At 63.4% G+C, this 18,587-nt stretch overlaps 1 protein-coding gene across 4 annotated transcripts; it reads left to right on the top strand.

Moving 5' to 3' along the window:
* The first annotated feature begins 804 nt into the window (after positions 1-804).
* Positions 805-18,465, top strand: NHSL2 (NHS like 2). Of its 4 annotated transcripts, none has more exons than XM_054289470.1 (8): positions 805-897; positions 9,664-9,816; positions 10,649-10,785; positions 10,876-11,080; positions 11,965-12,096; positions 13,202-15,397; positions 15,494-15,626; positions 15,948-18,465. In XM_054289470.1, the coding sequence occupies exons 1-8, from the start codon at positions 834-836 to the stop codon at positions 16,258-16,260; spliced, it is 3,333 nt and encodes a 1,110-aa protein (XP_054145445.1). In that variant the 5' UTR covers positions 805-833; the 3' UTR covers positions 16,261-18,465. The 4 variants fall into 4 exon arrangements, with proteins under 4 accessions (XP_054145445.1, XP_054145447.1, XP_054145448.1 ...); XM_054289472.1 differs by having other exon boundaries at positions 12,016-12,096; XM_054289471.1 differs by lacking the exon at positions 805-897 and adding an exon at positions 6,241-6,517.
* Positions 18,466-18,587: the final 122 nt, after the last annotated feature.

Below are 18,587 nucleotides of genomic sequence, written 5' to 3' on the forward strand. Positions count from 1 at the left end.
CAAAGCTCTTCCCACACCTCCTGTTTCCCTCTGTGCATGACTCCAGCTGCTCTTGGAGCTGACCTCTGCCTCCTGTCAGGTGTCCCCGACCCCTAGCTTCCATCCATCCCCTGATCAGCCACCCACTCCACAGGGCCAGCACTGGTCCCTACCCAGCGCCAACACCTCTGGTGTGCCCAGCCCCAGGACCTCACACCCAGCCCCATTGCCTTAGGGTGCCCAGCCCTGGCACCACCTCATCCCCACCATCCCTAGGGCTGTCCAGCCCTAGGACTTCTCCACTCATCCCTAAACCAAACAACTCCCCAGGGGTTCCCCAGCCCGAGGGCCCCCGGCCCAATCCTATCGCCCTGGGGGCTGTCCAGCCCTGGTACCCCCACACTCGTGCTCTCAGGGTGCCCGGCTCCGGCACCGCCCCACAATCACCCTGATACCCCATAATCCCTGCCCCTCGGGGGGTGCGCAGCCCCGGTACCGCCATCCCCATCACCGCAGCACTCCCCAGCCCCAATCCCCCCACCCCATCCCCATCACCCTGGTGTTCCCGAGTCCCGCGCCGCCCCCGCCCGGCCCCCGCAGCCGCCGCCATTGGGCGCCCGTTCGGCTCCGAGCGGGCGGCGGGGCGGGGGCCGGTGCCGGTGCCGCCCGGCGCGGCTCGGCTCGGCTCTGCTCGCCGGGGCTCGCAGCGGCGCGGAGCGGAGCGATGCGGCCCGGCCCGGCCCGGCCCGGCCCCGCGGCTCCTCCCCGCGCGGCGCGGCGGGCCCGGCGGGGGGCGGCCGGGGGGCGGCCCGGGGGCGGCGGCGCGCGGAGCCCGGGCTGGGCGGCGGCGGAGGATGGGCAACGCGCAGCGGAAGGGGCCGCGCAGCCAGCGGCGGGGCAGGATGCGCTCGGCAACAGGTACCGGCCAGGCGGGGCGGGACCGAACCCGCGCCCCCGCCGCCCCCGGAGCACCGCGACCCCCGGCTGCGGCGGCGGGCGGGGGGCGGCTCGGGCTCGCTCGGGCTGCGGCTCGGCGCTCCTCGCTCCCCGGTCCCCGTGGGTCGCTTGGAGGACACGGGCAGAGGTCACCCCGGCCGAGGCTTGGCCTCCCGACGGGGACGGCGCAGGATGGGGCTGGCGGTGGGGCCACCGCGATCCCCCAGCGTGTGGGACAGGTGCTGGCTGTCCAAGCTGCGGGGATCCAGCCCCGGGTTACAGGGAGCCAGCCCCATGCAGTGGGGAACCAGCCCTGGGCACGGGGATCCGGCCCCAAGGTGTGGGGAGCCAGCCCCATGCAGTGGGGAGCCAGCCCTGGGCACGGGGATCCAGTCCCGAGCTGTGGGAAGCCAGTCCTGGGCCTGGGGCTGCAGCCCCGGCTGTGGGGAGCCAGCCCCAGGGATGGAGGTGTGGGGAGCCAGCCCCGCTGTGGGGAGCCCCGGCAGTTGCTGTGCCCGGAGCTGGGCCCCCCCGGGCAGGGAGCCCAGTGCCTGTGCAGCCCCCACAGCCCAGCTCCCTTCTCCCACACAGCGCAGTGGTGGTGGGTGTCTGGGGGCTCCTGTTCCACAAACAATCTCGGGGAGGCGGACAGCCCTGCAGCTCTGCAGGGAGCTCTCTGAGGGGGAGCAGGGGGAGCAGGGGGAGCAGGGGGAGCAGAGGGAGCAGAGGACTCGCTTGGAGCTGGGAGAGGGCAGTGAGGGCAGTGCATGCTGAGGAAGCGGGGTCAGAGAAGCAGGACCTGTCTGGTCACTCCTTTGTCCCCATGTAGCTGGTCCAGGCAGTTCAGCAACCCTCCCCTGTACTCCAACTCTTCTTCCAGCCCAGGTCCTGGGAATGCCAGAGGAGCCGGGAGCTGGGGTCTGCCACAGCCCCTGGCGCCAGGCCCATCAGACTCCTGGAGTCCCGGAGTGCAGCGTGCTGGGCTCTGCTGGCCCCAGCTCCTGCTGCCCTTTCCCTGCCTGCTGGCTGGGAGCGGGACACAGCAGTGTGGGCAGCAGCAGGGAACTGACAGCCCTGGGAGAGACCTCGGGAAGATTGCTTAGAAACTGCAGGAGAATGGGGACTGCTTGTCACAGCCCAAGTGACTGTCACAGCTTAATAATCAGTGGGCAGAGAGGGTGGCAGCACAACCTGACGCTGTCTAATTTTGCAACCGCTGCTGTAGCGGAGGGAGCAAAGCACCGAAATGGGGCACAAGAACTTGGGGCTGCACAGGAGGCGACCAGGAGAGAGGCTGAGCTGTGGGTCAGAGGGGGTGAGAGGGATGGGGCTGGTCGGTATCCATCCCATCATCCTTCTCCCCTCCTGGGGCATGGGAAGCGGACAGGGATTGGGCTGTGGGACTCACAGGGATCATGGGATCCCGTTCCCTACTGGGAGGCAGTGCCTGGAGCTCAGGGTGCTGGCCTGCGGGTGGTGAGGGATGAGGGATGCTGTACCACCACTACCCAGCACAGTGCCCTTCTCCCGTTTGCAGGCATGGAAGATGAGCAGTGCCCAGACCATCGGGTGCTGCTCTGCTCCCTGCCTGCCTCTCCCACCTGGCACCAGTCAGAGGGAGAATTAATCACACTTCTGGATTGTCAAAGGAATTCTTGGAGCTGTGGGAAGGGCCCAAGGGGGATTGTGGGGTCAGGCCCTGGCCAGAGCTGGTTCATCTCTGTCCTCAGATCACGGTTCCCTGCCAGCCTAGAGATCTCCAGCAGATCTCCCTCAGGTGCCTGGTCTCCCTGGAGAGACCTGCATCTGGCTGCTGGGGTCAGGGAAGGGTGGGATTTGGCACTTCATGGCTCAAAACTTGTCTTGGGTGTAAAGCTTGAACAAATACTTGGACACTCATAGGGCTGCTGGGACCTCAGTGCCTGGGGCATTCCTGAGCAGTTGCACACAAGCTTCCATGCAGAGAGGTGGCAGCAGATCCAGGCTGGAGCTTATCTGCTAAGGGGAGGGAGCTGAGGCTCCGTAAGGAGCAGCCCTGTGGTGGGTGTGGGTCGCTGCTGGTGTGGGATATTCCTGAATGAAGCCTGTGCTTGGGGCAGCATTCTTGGCTCTCCTGCAGCCCTGGCTCCCAGGAGCCTCCGTCCTCTGGGAGAAGCCAGCTCAGCTTTACAAAGCCCTGGGGCACTGGGAAAGTGGTCCCCAAGGAGCCTTTGCTCCAGGCTTGGGAAGGAGCTGAAGTGAGCTGAAGCTCTGGGAGCTCTGGCAGCTCCCAGGCCAGAGCCAGGGGGTTCAGAAGGGCCCCTGGTTTTGGTAGCTGTAAGGACTGGAGGAGCTGGTGGGCAACGGTTCAGCCGGGCCGGGGACAGCCACAGGCTCCAGGTGCTGCTCTCCCCACAAGGAGTCCTGTGGTTGCTCCGTGTAGGAACAGCCATGCTCTGCTGAGAGGACAGGGCCCCACGTGCTGTGTCCCTCCAGGTCACCCACCACTCTCAGATGGTGCTCCAGCCACAGCCAGGGGATATTTTGGTTCCATGACCCTGTCCAGCTCAGAGTGTCCTTCCTGTCCCGGCTCTAGCATCCCTGTCCAGGTGCTGCAGCAGGGATGTGCACAGAGGGATGTGCATTCCTGGGAGCCCCGCTGTGAGGGCGGGTGGATGTGGGATGGGCTGTGCAGCGTCGCGGTCCCTCCACCGTCCTTCCCCGGGGAAGGAAGAGGGGCCGGGGCCAGGACAATGGGCTGTGCCGCTGACTCAAACAGTCAGTTCCTGGTCGCTTCCTCTCCCCGCTGGAGCTGCAGGCAGCGAGGACGGGGGAAGCTCGGTGCTCTCGGCTTGGTTTGAGGCAGGAGCTCCTGGGTGGCCAGAGCGAGCGGGCTCCCCCGGCACTCACAGCCATGGCCAAGGTGGAGTGGCTCCTGGCACCCTGGCAGCGGGCAGGTAAGGCAGGCAGCAGGGCAGGGCTGAGGCGGGCAGTGGGGGTGGTGGGATCTGCAGGCACTGCTCACTCTGCAGGGCAGCACCCCGGGCTGGGGGCAGCTCTTGGGCACAGACCCTCTGGAGGCCATGCAATAGCCCCTGGGGTCAGGGCTGTGCAGCAGTACCAGTCTTGTGCCACCTTCCCTGGACTGACCTGAGCTGCGGAGTGTCCCTGTCCCTTTTAAATCCTTCTGCCATACCCCAGCCTTTCTCTGGGGGTGTCCTTTCTCTGACAAAGCAAGAGAAAGACTGAGACTCCCAGCCCACGTGTCCCACTGACCACTCATCAGTCCTGTGGGGACAGTCCTGCCTGTCCCGGTGGTTCTGTGCCCTCCTGGCAGCTTCCACGTGCCGCTGACAGCAGGAGGGAGGCCCATGGATGGACCATGGGACCGTGGACCATGGGTCGACACAAACATCACAGGCACCCAGGACCCTCGCTGTTGTCACTGCTCTCAGTCCTGCTGTAGCTGATTTCAGGTCTCAGGCCCCTTTGTCCCAGGACCTCTGGCCACATTCCCCTCTCAGGCGACTTCCTCGCATTGTCCCGGCCCCGCGGAGTGTAAAACCAGCTGGGCACAGGGGAAGCCATGCTTTCCTGGAAGCAGCCTGTGGAAGCAGCCTCTGGCACAGGCAGCCCATGCCGGGCAGAGTGCTGAGCACTGCCTGGGCTTCCATGTGCCACCAAACAGGCTGGGACATCACCGTGGGAAGGCTGCTGGGCAACCAGCCACGGCCACCCTGTGCCCAGTGGTTCCTTTGGCCACGATGCAACGATGCTGGGCTGCCAGAACTGGCTGGGTCTGACAGGTTGCCATGCCAGGCTTCCTGAGGCTCTCAGGCAAGATTTGTGGCTGGAGTTTTGCTGGGAAGCATGGGAGAGTGAGGGTTGCAGTATGAGGAGGCTGCCAGGCTCCCAGGGAGCCACAGCAGGGCTGGGAGAGGGCTCTGGACACTGGTCCTACTGCCCATGGTGGAGAGCTTGGTGCAGGAATCTCGGTCCAGCCACACTCTGGGGCTCCAGTGCCTGCCCCAGTGCAGCTGCTGTGGCCCTGGGAGCAGTGGATCTCAGCCCCTTGTCAGGGAGCAGCCTGAGTCCCCCTTGGCTGGCATGGTCCCGGGCCAAGCCCTGCTGCCAGCACAGCTGCGGGCGGTTCCCATCCCCACAGCATGGGCGAATGGCACAGTGGGTTCCTCCTGGGCCAGGCTCTCTGGCCAAATCCTGCAGCACACACACCTCCCCTCCTGCCCTGACCAGGGCCCATCACACTGCTGGGACTGAGTGTCCTTGCACACTGCAGCTCTGAGTCCCACCAATGGACAGGGACGTTATTGACTGGTTTGCTGCTTGTGGTTTTCATAGAAACCTCACATAATCCAGCCTTCTCCCCATGAGCTGAGGGACCCCCACAGCTGTCAAATCTGCCCTGCCACCAGCAACTTCTGCAGCGCCCTTATCGCCCATCAGTACAAAAACAACTGACTCCTTGTCAGACAAGGAGCTTGGAGGAGCTGAAAACCTCAGGCAGATGCGGTGTGTCGAGACAGTGCCGTTTCTCAGTGCCTCTGCTCCTGCTGGGCACCTGCGTGGGAGCTGGGGACGTGCTGCACAGAGTTCTGGCATGGCCAAACTGGGCTCTGGCCAAGGAACCCCTGAAAGGCTTCCTGCCCCTCTGGCCTCAACCACCAGCAAGTCAGACACCTGTGCAGGCGGCCCTGCCTCGCTGGGGGATTGAAGCTGTGCCACCAGACATGTGGCAGTGGGAAGTGTCCTGGAGAGGATCAAATTTGGAGAGGGCATAGTCTCTTGGCTTCCCCAGCGAGGGCTCATCCCAGGCACAGCGTGTGCAAGTGGCACACGGGGCAGGTCTGCTCAGGGAGCGCCGCTGCCTTGTGGCATTGGGCCTGGGGCTGTCAGCAGGAGGTCATTTCAGGATTTCATTCAACCTTGGGTGGGCATCCGTGCGCGCAGACACGCCCCCCATCCCGCAGGGAGCTGGTGCGGCAGGTCCGGTTCGGCAGGGGGTGAGCTTGGGACAGGAGGTGTTTCTGCGGCCGCTGCCAGCTCCCTCTGTGTGCGCGTTTCGCTTCCTCTCCGCTCGCCGTGGAGCAGCGTGAGCCTGGCTCGCACCACGGCAATGTCCCCAGGCCGCACGCGCCGGCAGCGAGCGGCCCAGCGCCGAGGGCAGGCCGGGCATCGCTTGAAGCCGGCGGCGCTCGGTGCGGGCACTGCGGCGCGCGGCTCCGGCCGGGGGCTCGGGGCGCTCTCAGGACCGGCCTCGGCCCCGGGTTCGCTGCCCTCGCCCTCCGGCGCGCTCGGTGCTCCGGACCCGCGGCGGCGGCTGCCGCTGTGCCTGTGCCCGTTGCCATGGCTGCTCTGCTGATGGCGCATCGCCTGCTGCCGCCGTTACATCATTCCTGACGGTGCTCCGCGCTGGCACGGGGTCCGAGCGGCTCCAGACGTGCCCCCGGCACCTCCTGCACGTGGGGAGCGAGCCTGAGAGGCAGAAGTTTGGCAGTGAATTCGAGCGAGAGGCATCGTTTCACAGGAGCTTCAGCCTGGATTGAAACAGCTCTGATGGCTCTGTCAAATATCTCCTTGTGGATTCGGGATGCCTGGGCTGTGGGTGAGTAGGGATGCTGGCATGGAGCAGGGGTGACTCAGGAGATACTGAGGGGCTGGGGATCCTGCAGGGATGCCGTTCCTGCAGGAGAGAGTAGAGCTCAGCTCCCCTTCAAGCGAACTGCCCTGGAATTCAGCTTCAGTCCTTGCGTACCTGCCATGGCCACAACACCCTGAGCCTGGACACTGGCTCACGCTCAGCAGGACTCCGAGGCTGCAGCATCTGCTGCAGCTGGTGGTGCTGACTCTGGGAACATTCCAGGCAGATGTCCATTGGCAGGCAGGGTAGGGGATGCTGTCTGCTCCTGTCTGCGTGCCCTGGTGCCAGCAGAGAGTCTGGTGAACCCCCAGCCAGATATGCCTCAGTTTCCCTCAGCAGCAAGGCTGGCCAGGCTCAGGTCTGGACTGCTGGGGTTGGTGGGATGGAGCTGTCCCTCTGCCTCTGCTGTGCCAGGATGCCTTCATCTCCTGCAGGCATTTGTCACAGGGTGGGAGCCCCTCAGAGGTATTTTGTGCTCTGAGCCTGTCGCTGATAAGCGTGGTGGGAGGGTCACTACCAAGGGCATTGGCTCAGCTCAGCTCCACTATCCCAGCCGGCCGCTGTCTCCTCTTGCCGGACACTCCCGCTTGGCCGGGGCATCCCGTGCCCACAGATGGCTGTGGCACCTGGGCTTCCTTGGACACTCACAGCCTGCCCTTGTACTGAGCCTGCATCGGGCTGCTCCCAAATCCTGCCTGTCCCTCGGGAGCACCGTGGCAGTGAATCAGGACTGCTGGCTCCTTACATCGATCGCCGAGCTGCCGTGCGGTCCTGGGCTTGGCGTGCTACTCCCAAAACAGCCTCAGAGCCACTGCTCACGAAGCACCCTCGGAGCGGCTGCTCCCAGGGAGCCAAAGCCTCAGGGTGCTGCTCACTCTGGCACAGTGCTGTCCTTGCAGTGCACGTTTGGGCCGTCTGGGCGCCAGGAGAGTGCTCAGCTCATGGGTTCTTGCCCGCACCCCTTCTCCCCTGCTGGGGAGATGGAGCCCACGATGCCTCTGCCTTGGTGATGCCAGCACCTTGGCGACGCCAGCAGCCCAGCAGCGCCTGCACCACAGCCCACACCGGCTCAGGACCGCGCTGTGCCACTCACAGTCCCAAATAAGCGTGTGTCAGCAAAGAGGGGAAGGCTCCACAGGGGAGGACCCCGGCGCTGCGTGTTCCCCTTCTGGCCGAAGCTGCCCCCAGGCAGGGCAGGGTGCTGGGCGTGGGTGCTGCCCCGTTTCCGCCGCGCCCAGGGCGGCCCCGGCTTTGGTGCTGTGGTTTCCCCACGTGGTCGGCGCCCGAGGTGGTGGCAGGGGTGACTCGGCAGCAGGGGCGAGGAGCAGAGGTGAGCTCTCGTATTCGGGGCACGGCATCAGGGGCTTGCAGAGCTGCAGGGGCAGCCGGGGCTGCTCAGGATGTCCCTGAGCCCTCGGTGGGGGGTGGCTGCAGGGGGATATGTGGGCAGAAGGTGAGGAGCATCACCTGTGCTGAGGCCAAAGGCTGGGGCTGCGTGAGCCAGGCAGAGGGTGCAGCAAGCCAGGATTTAGGGTGCACCATTGGGCTGTTCTCAGAAATGACAGGGCAGCACTGGATCCCCCACCTCGCCAAAACCAGCAGGGTCTGGAGTCTACAGAGGGAAAAGTGTGGTCTCTGCCCCTGGCACTGGGCGTCAGGTTTTTGGGGAGATGTCCAGCCTTACCCTGAGCATGGCACACACATGCACACATGCGCCCCAACACCTCTTGGTTGGTATGGAAACAAGTCAAATTATTTAGAGGAGGAGGAATGGGAAAAAAAAAAAGAAAAAAAAAGGAAAAAAACCCAGTGTTCCCAGTGTTAAGGCCCGTCGTTATGGAAACAAATCATAAAAGTAACTAGGGTGGGGACATGGCACCTTGCTTTGGGTGCTGGGCGTTGTGCAGGCTCCATCAGCTGGGGGAAGGGTGGGCATGAGGGCACCCAGGGGCACAGGTGTTGTAAGCAGGAGGGCATCTGGGGGCAGGAAGGCACATGGGGGCAGGAAGGCACCACGAGCAGCAGGGGGGATGCTTATGATGAAGTGCAGATGAGCTGGACCACAACTGCCTGACCAATGGGGGCCGAGGGAAATGTGGCTTGTGTTAGGGGTCCCACACATGTTTTGGGGCCATTCCCCTTCCCAGGTATGTGGGATTGCTTCTGCTGCCTCAGCTGGGGCCTGGCATGGAGCAGGCTTTGGCAGCAGGGCATGGTGTGTTCCTGGGCCCGGGCACTGCGCTGCAGGTGCTAGAGGGGAGGTGTTTGTCACACACTGGTAGTCAGAGCGTCTCAGCTGATGGGGACGGGGACAAGACCATGCAGCGGAGGATGAGCCCTAAATCTCCAGGGATGAGACCCTGGTCATCCATATCCCTGTGTAAAGCTCACAGAGACCCACTCTGTGCCTGACAGGGTGTGGGTCCCCTTGGAGGCAGTGTGCCAGTGGTGGCACTCCTTTGAATCCATCCTTGGTACAAACCCACATCCACTCAGAGCAGCGCAGCCAGGGCTGCAGTGTTCCCATGGCAAAGCATGTTTGTGGGAGCAGCGCTCAGCTCCCCACAGAGCCAGTTCACTGCTGAGCCCCGATCCTGCTCCCAGGGACTTTTCCACCCATCAGGGTGTTTCAGAGGGTCTGAGCAATCCTCACAGAGGTTTCCTTCCCTGGAGAGCTTTGGGGGTGTCCGTGCCAGGGAAGGGCAGGTGGGCCCCAAGCTGCAGTGCAATGGAAGTGGTGGGTCCCTGGCTCCTGCCTTTCAGTTGCAACTTCTGCTCCTGCACACCAGGATGTTGCTCCACCAGAGCGTGCAACGTTTCCTGCGCCCGGGCGCGGTTAGGCACGGGCGGCAGGGCTGGCTTCCTTCCCCAGTTTCAGCCAGCTCCCTTCTTGGCAGCCCTCAGGGACTGTCCAGTCCCTAAAGTGGTGGCAGCAATGAGGGCTGGTCCCAGCAGGCAGCAGCCTGCCAGGGTGGGATGCAGCCACATCCCGGCATTCCTGGAGAGCTGGGGTGGGATGAGCATTGTGCTGGCACCGTACTATCCCACGGCAGTGCCCGCAGGAAAGCCGTCCCCCACCTGCCTCTGATCCCACTCTCCTCTGCCTGCAGCCACCTCTAACCTGGACCTCGAGAGCAAGAAAGCCGCCCCCACCAAGCTGCCATGGCAGCAGCCTGTGAACGTCTTCCTGGCAGCTGGGCGCCCGCCGGGCATGGAGCAGCTGCACCAGGAGGCCCAGCTCAACCTCCAGAGCTTGCTGCAAGGTAGCAAGGAGAGGGGCTGGAGTAGTGGCCTGGGGAGGGTGGTGGGTGGGTGCTCCCCGGGCTAGGTGACCACCATGAGACTGAGCTCATCTCCCACACGCATGTCCGAGCCATTCCTTGGACCCCACCAAGCTGCAGGAGTTGGGTCCTGGGGCTCCCAGCCTCCAGCAGTCCCTCACCGATCTCTGCTCCCAAGTCACGGCTGCAGGTGCCAAAGCAACTGGGACCACGTTTGCCTGCTGGGGCCACTGATGCCAGTGGGGCCACCAGGGCACCCACGAGCCCCTGCACAGCACAGTTCTCAGAGGGCCTAAGGGACCTGCCACTGATCTGCCTAACTTGATCAACGTGGCCAGTGGTTTTGTTTCCTTCCAGTCTCTGGCCCAGGCTGTCACGCGGCCCTGGCTCAGATGCTCCTCAGGCATCAGATGAGATCAGCAGCCCAGCCATCCCCCAGCTTGTAATCTCATTAAGTCAGCCTGAGCAGCCCTGCTTTCTGCCAGTCCGTAGCCACCAGCATTAATTAGCTCAACAATTACAGGATGGGGATGCACTGAGTTCTGGCTGTCCCCAGTGGGGCTGTGTCTCAGTGGGACTCACCGCATCACTTGACTGCACCCCGGGAGGAGTGGGGCAAGCTGCTGGCATTTTTGCACTTCTTCAGTTCCCCTCCTTGAGGTCTCCCTTCCTCACCTTCTGAGCTGCCTGTCCTGAGCAGGGATGGCCAGCTAGGCTGGGGACAGCCAGAGGGGACAGTCACCATCCCTTCACATGCCCCCTGCTCCAGGACCTGGCAGCAGGAGCAGGGTCCCAGGTGCTGTTTTTCTTGCAGAGGAGTATGAGGAGCAGTACACCGAGAGCAGGGTCACTGGGCAGACCTTCCGCGCTGCTGGTCACCCGCCCTCCGACACCTCCCCTGAACCATCACCTCGACCCCCACCTGCCAAGCGCCTTGAGTTCGTGCTTATGGTGAGTTCTGAGGTGGCAGGGCGGGCAGCAAGTCCCTGTTTGTGTTCCATCCTTGTCCCTTTAGTGGCTGACGTGCCTTTCTCCCCGTAGCCCCCGAGCCAGCGAGCGGCCGAAGAGGAGACCACCAGCAGCACTGTGCTCAGTGCTCGGCCTCCTGACACCTCCCTGAGCCTCCCCACCAGTCCAGACAAGCAGCAACCCTGGCCCAGCGCTTTCCCCTTGCCCCCTGAGGAGGAGAAGCAGTGGCACCAGCCCAGCTCCATCCAGACCAACATTGTCCCCATCAATGTCTCTGGTAGGGCAGCACCCCATGGGAAGGTGGGGGGACACGGGGTGCAGGCAGAGATGCGCCCCAGCAGCCCCCTGGGGCAGGGGATGGGTGGTGGGAGGGGGCTGTGGCTGCAAGCTGTGTTCCTGTGGGTTAGGTGGGCACCAGGGCAGAGAGGGGACAGCAGGGCCATGCTGGCATCCATCACTCCCAGCCATCTCTCATGCCATCTGCAACTTTGTGCGTCCGGTCCGCTGGCCATGCTGCTGGCAGGTCTCACATCCCTGATGTAATGTCCAGCCAGTCAGGTCTGCTGTCACCTGGGCTCTCACCACATACTGTGCACCCTGCCTGTCTCACCTGTCTCCCCAGTCTGTCCATCTGCTCATCCTCTCAGGGCCGCAGCTCCCAGCAGCACAGTCCTGCCCAGTCCTTGCAGACACAGGTGCCATGCTCTGGCCCAGGTCAGAGTCAGGGGCTAGCGACTGGGTGAGGCACCCCTTCTGAAGGGCAAAGGTGTCTCTCTGCACTTTCCCTCCACCATGGAGAGCTGTGCCAGGGCCTCACTGGTCCCTTTCCCTCTCCATGCCTCATGTACCCATCCCCGGTCTGGCTCAGCTCAGTGGTGTAGGGCCCAGCCTCACCAGCACAGACTAGTGCCTGTCACGCAGTGCAGGGCTGGTCTCTGTGGCTTTCCATCCATCCCACTTCCATCTGCAGCATTTCCACCGTGCCTCCATTTCCCCCGTGCTCACCTCACATGGCTCACACCATCATCCTGCATCCCACACTCCCACCTGTGTCACCATGCCAGGCTGGGGACACGCAGAGAACGCGGGTGATGGAGGGGCCGAGCTCCCGGCCCAGCAGCGGCTCCGGCACCGCCCGTACGCTGTTTGTTTTGGCTACAGGGCAGCACTTTGCTAGGCTTGCGAGTGCTCGTCACTCCCTGTTTAACACAGAGACTGCGATGAACCCAAAGTCCACCCTGCGGCGTAGACGGACCATTATTGGATTCCCTAACCTGTCCCTGCGAGACCAAGGTGACGGCAAGAACCGCGCAGGCTGCACCCGGGCAGGGCTGGCAGCCCCCAGAGCTGCCCTGATGGTGGCACAGCCATCCCGAGGCTGGCAGCCAGCCCAGGCGCAGACCCCTGGGCTCTGGGGACACCCAGACCACGGGGAGGTGCAGGCACCACAGTGACTCTGCGCCCTCCCAAGGCACTGAGGTGCTGGGCTCACTGGTGACTCTGGGCTGGCCTGGAGCTGGCATGGCATCAGGGACAGCCCCTTCATCCAGAGTCAGGATTCTGAGGCAGGAGTCACCCAGCCTCGGCTCCAAGGAGGGCTCCCTGTGCCCATTTCCCCATAGGCAGACCCTGTCTCAGGCTGCCATGGCTGTGGGGCACACACCTGGCCAGGTCTTTGCTGGGGCTGGCGAGCTGGCCATGCCATGTGAGAGCGGCTGGAGTGCATGTGAGAGTGGCTGGAGTGCTTCCAGGCTGGCACTGGACCCTTGGGAACAGCAGCCGCTGTGGCTCAGGGGCTCTGTCCTGCTGTCCCCTATGGAAGGTGCAGAGAAATCAGAGCCAGCCTCTCTCTGAAGGGGGGTAGAGACAGGGAGAGAAGCCATGACACCAGCTGCTCCAAGGCAGTTTTCACAGGGTAGGAGGAAGGTTTCTTCCCATGACAGTGGTCAGACCATCAATAGGATGGTCACGGCTCCTCCTTGGAGTCAGTCAGACCTCAGCCCACCACAGCCTTGAGCATCGCTGTCTGCTGGGGGTGTTCAGAGTGGGGTTGCTGGCTTCTGTGATGGGGTGGCACTGTGAGCCACCATGTCCCTCTCTGTCCCAGCTGGCAATGCCTGACCTGGCTCCTCCTGAACCCCATCTGACTCCCCACCATGGAGCAGCACCAGGGCAACACTTTGGTTGCCATGGGACTGATGTCCCCATGGGTAGAGCCTCCTGCTGTGGCTGCTTATTTGCCCCTGGCACATTCCAGCGTGCCATCAGACCCACATTTTATGCCTGGGCAGAGGTGCAGCCTCCAGACTGGCCACAGGCTGGGACAGCATGCACAGGAGGGCCATGTCCCTGTGAGGGAGGCGGGATGGTGCTCACCAGGCTGTGTCTCTCCCCGCAGGCAGTGCCAACGGCCCCACCTCCAGCACACACGCGCCCATCGATGAGTCCCTGTCCTGCAGCTTTGTGCCTGAGACCACGAGCAGGGGCACTGCGCCCCAGGAGATCAGCGCTCGTCCGCCCCTCTCAGCCCCACTGAGGAAGACCTTCAGTGACCTCGGGGCCCTTCGCTGCCAGCCACCTGCTGCCATGGATGGGGCAACCAACCCCTGTGCCAGTGCCTGCAATGGGACACAGGGCACCCCTTTTTCTCCGCCCTGGACCCCCGTGGGTTATGGGAGCCCCCCCAGCCTTACCACTGGCCCAGACAAGGGGCCCACCTGCACCTCGCCGGGCGCCTTCATCCCATCGCCTGGCCCAGGTTCACCCGCCGCCTCCACCTCCTTCTTCATCACCACAGAAGAGCGCATGGGCAGCAATGGGCCCAGCTTTTTCTCTGGCCCAGTGCCTGCTTCCCCACCCAGCTCCAGGTGCATCCAGGGAGCCAAGGGCAATTTCTTGCCAGGAAGCCAAGAGGAGCTGGAGCCAGCGGCAGGGCCAGCGCAGCTGGAGGTGGAGCGGGCAGGGTGCCGGTTCCGTGAGCGGTCACTGTCGGTGCCCACTGACTCGGGGTCCCTCTGCTCTGTGGACATCACATATGCTGAGACCCGGCGGGGCAGCGCCAACTACACCCTGGGCTACCCCAGCGCCAGCTCCGAGGGCAGCACCAGCACCGACAACATCTCCCTGGGGCTGGAGCCTGAGGGGCAGCGGCGGCGGCGCTCCAAGAGCATCTCCCTGAAGAAGGCCAAGAAGAAGCCCTCGCCACCCACGCGCAGCGTCTCACTGATCAAAGAGGGGCCGGATGGTGATGAGGGGCTCAGTGCGGCACTGCCCAAGGACCAGCGGCCCAAGAGCCTGTGCATCCCACCAGAGCTCCAGGGTCACCGGCTGGTGCACGCCGACCCTCAGGGGAGTGCAGGCAGGGAGCCCAACAGCACAACCGCCCCCCACCAGTGGCATCTCACAGACTGGAGGGCTGGCAGTGATCCCTACCAGTCCCTCTCTGGCTCAAGCACAACCACAGGGACCACGGCTGTTGAGTGTGCCAAGACACGGGGCAGCTCTGAGTCCCTCGTGTCCCCTTCAGTCTCCAGGGCCACGACGCCCTCCCAGCTCTCTGCCGAGGCAGACCTCAAGACCTCCTCGCCAGGCAGGCCCACAGGGCTGATGTCCCCATCCAGCGGGTACTCCAGCCAGTCAGAGACCCCAACCCCCACCGTACCCACCTCCACCATCCTCGGGCACTCTCCGCACCAGGTGCGTGTGAGGCCACTGGTCCCCGAGAGGAAATCCTCTCTGCCCCCCACATCCCCCATGGAGAGGAGCCCCAAGGGCAGGCTGTCCTTCGACCTCCCACTGACTCCACCCGCCCACCTTGACCTCTCAGGGCTGAAGATCTCCCTGAAGGGGAAGACTAAGGTCAGCCGGCACCACTCTGACTCCACCTTTGGCACCAAGCTGGCCCAGAAGACCAGTCCCATCACACCCATCATGCCCGTGGTGACACAGTCCGACCTGCGCTCTGTCCGCCTCCGCTCCATCAGCCGCTCAGAGCCAGAGGACAGCGCTGATGGCCCAGAGCACACAGAGGAGCCAGCACACATCCCCTGCCCAGGGCCGGAGAGAAAAGTGAAGCCACCTGTGGCAGAGAAGCCACCACTGGCCAGGCGCCCCCCGTGCATCCTGCCCAAGCCCCCAGTTCTGCGGGAGGAGGGTCCCCTGTCCCCCAAATCCCCACCAGGCACTACCGCCAAGGAGAAGGGGCTGGCACAGGATGCCTTTGTGGTGCGGCGGAGAGGGGAGCTGAGGAGGAGCTCAGCTCTGGGGGAGTCCCACTTGTCCCTGACCCCAGCGGGGCCCCGGCGGCTCTCCCAGGGCAGCCTGGACGAGCTGCGGCCAGAGCGGAGCAGTGCCGAGGGCGAGCGCAGGAAGGCCAAGGTACCCCCGCCAGTGCCCAAAAAGCCCAGCGTGCTGTACCTGCCACTCATCCCAGCCCCAGCACAGCTGGGAACTGGTGTGGGGGACCTGCCACCCACCCCCAGCCCCATCATCACCCTGGACACTGACCCCACCTGCTGCGACCCTGACGCTGAGGAGCCGCCATCCCCCAAGGCCGTGGGCACCACGCCTGCCAGCGAGCCTGCCTCAGAGCAAGGTGAGGGTCTCTCCACCACTGTGGTGGGATCACCCCAGGGATAATGGTGCTCCATGCTGCACAGGGGATTCACTGCTGTCTTCTCCCTGCCCACAGGCAGCTCAACAGAAGCCGGCATGGAGGAGAAGAGCTTTGCCAGTGACAAGACAGCCGAGTCCATCGTGGAGGAGGACGATGAGGTGTTCACAACGTCCCGCACTACGGAGGATCTCTTCACAGTGATCCACAGGTAAGGCTGGTGCATGCACCCGAGGGGACAGCCCCTGCACCCACTGTCACAGCTCTGGGTGTAGTGTCTCTCCACCATGACAGCTCCATTTTCCATACTGGGGCCAATGTTCATCCTTGGGGACAGCCCAGTTGCTGCTACCTTGAGCAGAGTGCAACCAGCATGGAGAGTCCAGATTAGTCCTACCTGGCAGGAGCATCACCTGCCATGCCCATGTTATCACCTTGCCCCAGCAGAGCAGGCTGGGCACTACCATGCCCCTCGCTCTGGGACCTCACCCCAGCCCCAGACTGCTCCTACCCGTGTCCATTTGGTGCCTAGGTCAAAGAGGAAGGTCTTGGGGAGGAAAGAGCCTGGTGACACCTTCAGCAGCCGGCCCACCTCCCACTCACCTGCAAAGACTTCAAGCTCCCCAGCTGGTGAGTCTCTGGCAGCAGCAGGCAGCAGTGGGAAGTCTTCCAGCAGGAATGAGGATTTTAAAGCCCTGCTCCAGAAGAAGAGCAGCAAAACAAGCCCTGGTACTCGGCCATCTGCCGCCGAACTGCTCAAGACCACAAACCCGCTGGCCCGGAGGGTCATCACAGAGTTTGCCCCTGAGCTGGATGGTGCAAACAGCCCCAAAAGCCAGCCCTGACCACACAGGGGCTCCTCCAGCCTAAAGGAGAGAGCGCTGCAGAGAGAGCGCTGCTGCAAAGGGCTGTCCTGGCTGCTGGGGAGCCCCTGTATCCTGCTGGGGGGTTCTTCTGCTTTTGTTCCTTACCTGGAGAGCTGCTGGCAGAGAGGCAGTGGCTGGAGCCCAAGCTCTCATGACTCTGGGCCCTTCCCATGGGAGAAGTTGCTGGAACTGGCCCTGGCTGAGCCAGCTCCTGGGACTGAAGGCACCTGCCCAGGAAGCAGAACAGGATCACAGCCCCTGGTGTTGCCTGATGCCTGGTGCAAAGCAGCTTGAGACTCTCTGGTCCCTTTGGCATGTGGTACTTTAAACAGATTTTCTAATGCACAGTGGTGGTGATGTTTGATTCTCTTCCCTTTGACATTGTACCTTGAGTTTCCCATGCAGAGATCCCCTGGTTGAATTCAGCTGGACACAGAGATGCACTTTGGGAAGACGCCAGGGGTTCAGCTGGATCTGCGGTTGCTTTTGAAGAGTCACAGGAGGTTCCCTGTCATTGCCCTGAACATCCTCCCTGTCACACAGGGAACTGGCAGCCAGCGTCCACAGCCAGCACCACCACCTCAAGCCAAACCCCCACCCCTTGAAAGCCCCCAAAATGCTGCATTTTGGAGCTCCTCAGCTCTCAGTCCAAAAACAAACCTTGGGGTCTTCTCCACTACCAGTCCCCCTGGCCTCACTGCACAGGAGGTCTGGCAGCCGCCCCACTCCCACGCCAGGGGTCCTGCACCCAGCTGCCAGCTGGGGCAATGAGGGTGCTGTGCCACGGGAAGGAAGCTCGTCCCCAGCTCTGCCTTCTGCATCTCCACAACAGACCCTGCGACAACTTCTCCTGCTGCCCTGGCCACCAGAGGTCCTGAGATGCTACGAAGATGGTGGCTGGAATCCAGATGGACTTCACCTGAGCCACCTCCCTGGTGGCTCCGGGGTCCCCCCAGGATTGCCCACCACTCACCTGTGCCCACTGGCCACCAGAGAGCTGAGCAAGGCCGAGTGGGACACGTGCCATCAGGGCATGTGCACGGGGCCATGGAAGAGGGTTTGCACGTCCCCAGGTGGGATTTGTCCCCCTCACCCCCAGCTGCTTCTTCCTGGCCGGGCTCCAGCATGGGGGCCCAGCAGCCAGTAACAGAGGCTGTGGTGTGGGCTCGGGGCAGGGCAGGGAGGAAACACGAGCTCTGAGCAGGAGCATGGCCACACGCCCAGAGAAACAGGAAGGGCCAGCCACGGCTGACAAGGAAACAGAGTGTTTAGGGAAATTTCTGCTTGATTTCTTGATGTATTTCCACACACTCCAGCCTTCCTGTGCTGCAGGGGGAGCCGTGTAGTGGGTCCAGGCAGCAGCAGGGCACCACAGCACTGCTTCAGCTGCCCCTCTGAGGGGCCTGGGCTGCTCTGGGGGGGTCTCTGCCCCACCAGGAGCTCTGGGGAGCACAGCCCAGGCAAACACTTCCCCATCCTTGCCACCACCCTGGATCTGATCCCACTGAGGCTCCGGTGGGTTCCCCTCCCCTCCCTCCTGGTACTCACCCATCTCTCTCTCTTTCCTCTCCCAGGGCTGCAGATTTAAGCCTGTAATTAAGAGCCAGGCTGAGAAACTCAGGAAAAAAAATCACAAAAAAAGCTCCAATGAATGTCCACATTTCACCCTCATCCCATGGCCTCAGCTAGTGGCAGGGTGCTGGCGTGGGATGGGGCCAGGGCACAGCTTGGGAAGCTCTGGGGACAGGTACATTTTGCACATGACTGCTCAGGAAACCAGGGACAGAGTCGGTAAAGGGGGCTGGGGGCAAGCACAGGGCAGGGACCCCCCTGCAACACCCCCAGCACCACTGGCAGCTGGAGTGGCCGATGCTGCTGGGGTGAAATATCCAAGTGGACCAGAGGTCAGCTGTGGGACAGAGGTTGGCCATGAGATGGAGCTCCTAATTTCCCTGGCCGGAGGAACGTGCTCTTGCTGGGGCTCTTCCTGGCTGAGCGCTCGTCTCTGGCCGCTCTCTCCCTGCTCCCCCTGGCTGCAGCTACTCCACTGGGAAGGCAGTGGGTTCCCGGGACGAGTCCGGCTGGCAGGACAGCCCTGCCCCGGCGTGCGGGCCGCCAAGGTGCCAACTATGGAATGTTGTACTTTTTATCTCGCCAGCTTGGTAAAGTGCTCCCTGCTGCCTGCCTTTGTCTGTTCTTCTTTGGGCTGCTGAGGGACCGGGCCTGGGGAGGTGGGCACCCCCTGACTGCCATGGGAGAAGAACCGGGCCTATTTGCTGGGGCTTTTCACAGCGTTTGCCGCGCAC

The sequence above is a fragment of the Melozone crissalis genome, unplaced genomic scaffold (assembly GCF_028551555.1).
Source record: "Melozone crissalis strain CALT ecotype California unplaced genomic scaffold, PUWL_Pcris_2 ptg000068l_1, whole genome shotgun sequence".
In the NCBI taxonomy this organism is placed as follows: Eukaryota; Metazoa; Chordata; class Aves; order Passeriformes; family Passerellidae; genus Melozone; species Melozone crissalis.

Excerpts from the sequence above, each read along its gene's own strand:
- NHSL2 (XM_054289470.1), top strand. The coding sequence starts at position 834 with ATGGGCAACGCGCAGCGGAAGGGGCCGCGCAGCCAGCGGCGGGGCAGG. Across the intron at positions 10,786-10,875 it reads GCCTTGAGTTCGTGCTTATG|CCCCCGAGCCAGCGAGCGGC; the intron begins GTGAGTTCTGAG and ends TTCTCCCCGTAG. Across the intron at positions 15,627-15,947 it reads CTCTTCACAGTGATCCACAG|GTCAAAGAGGAAGGTCTTGG; the intron begins GTAAGGCTGGTG and ends TTTGGTGCCTAG.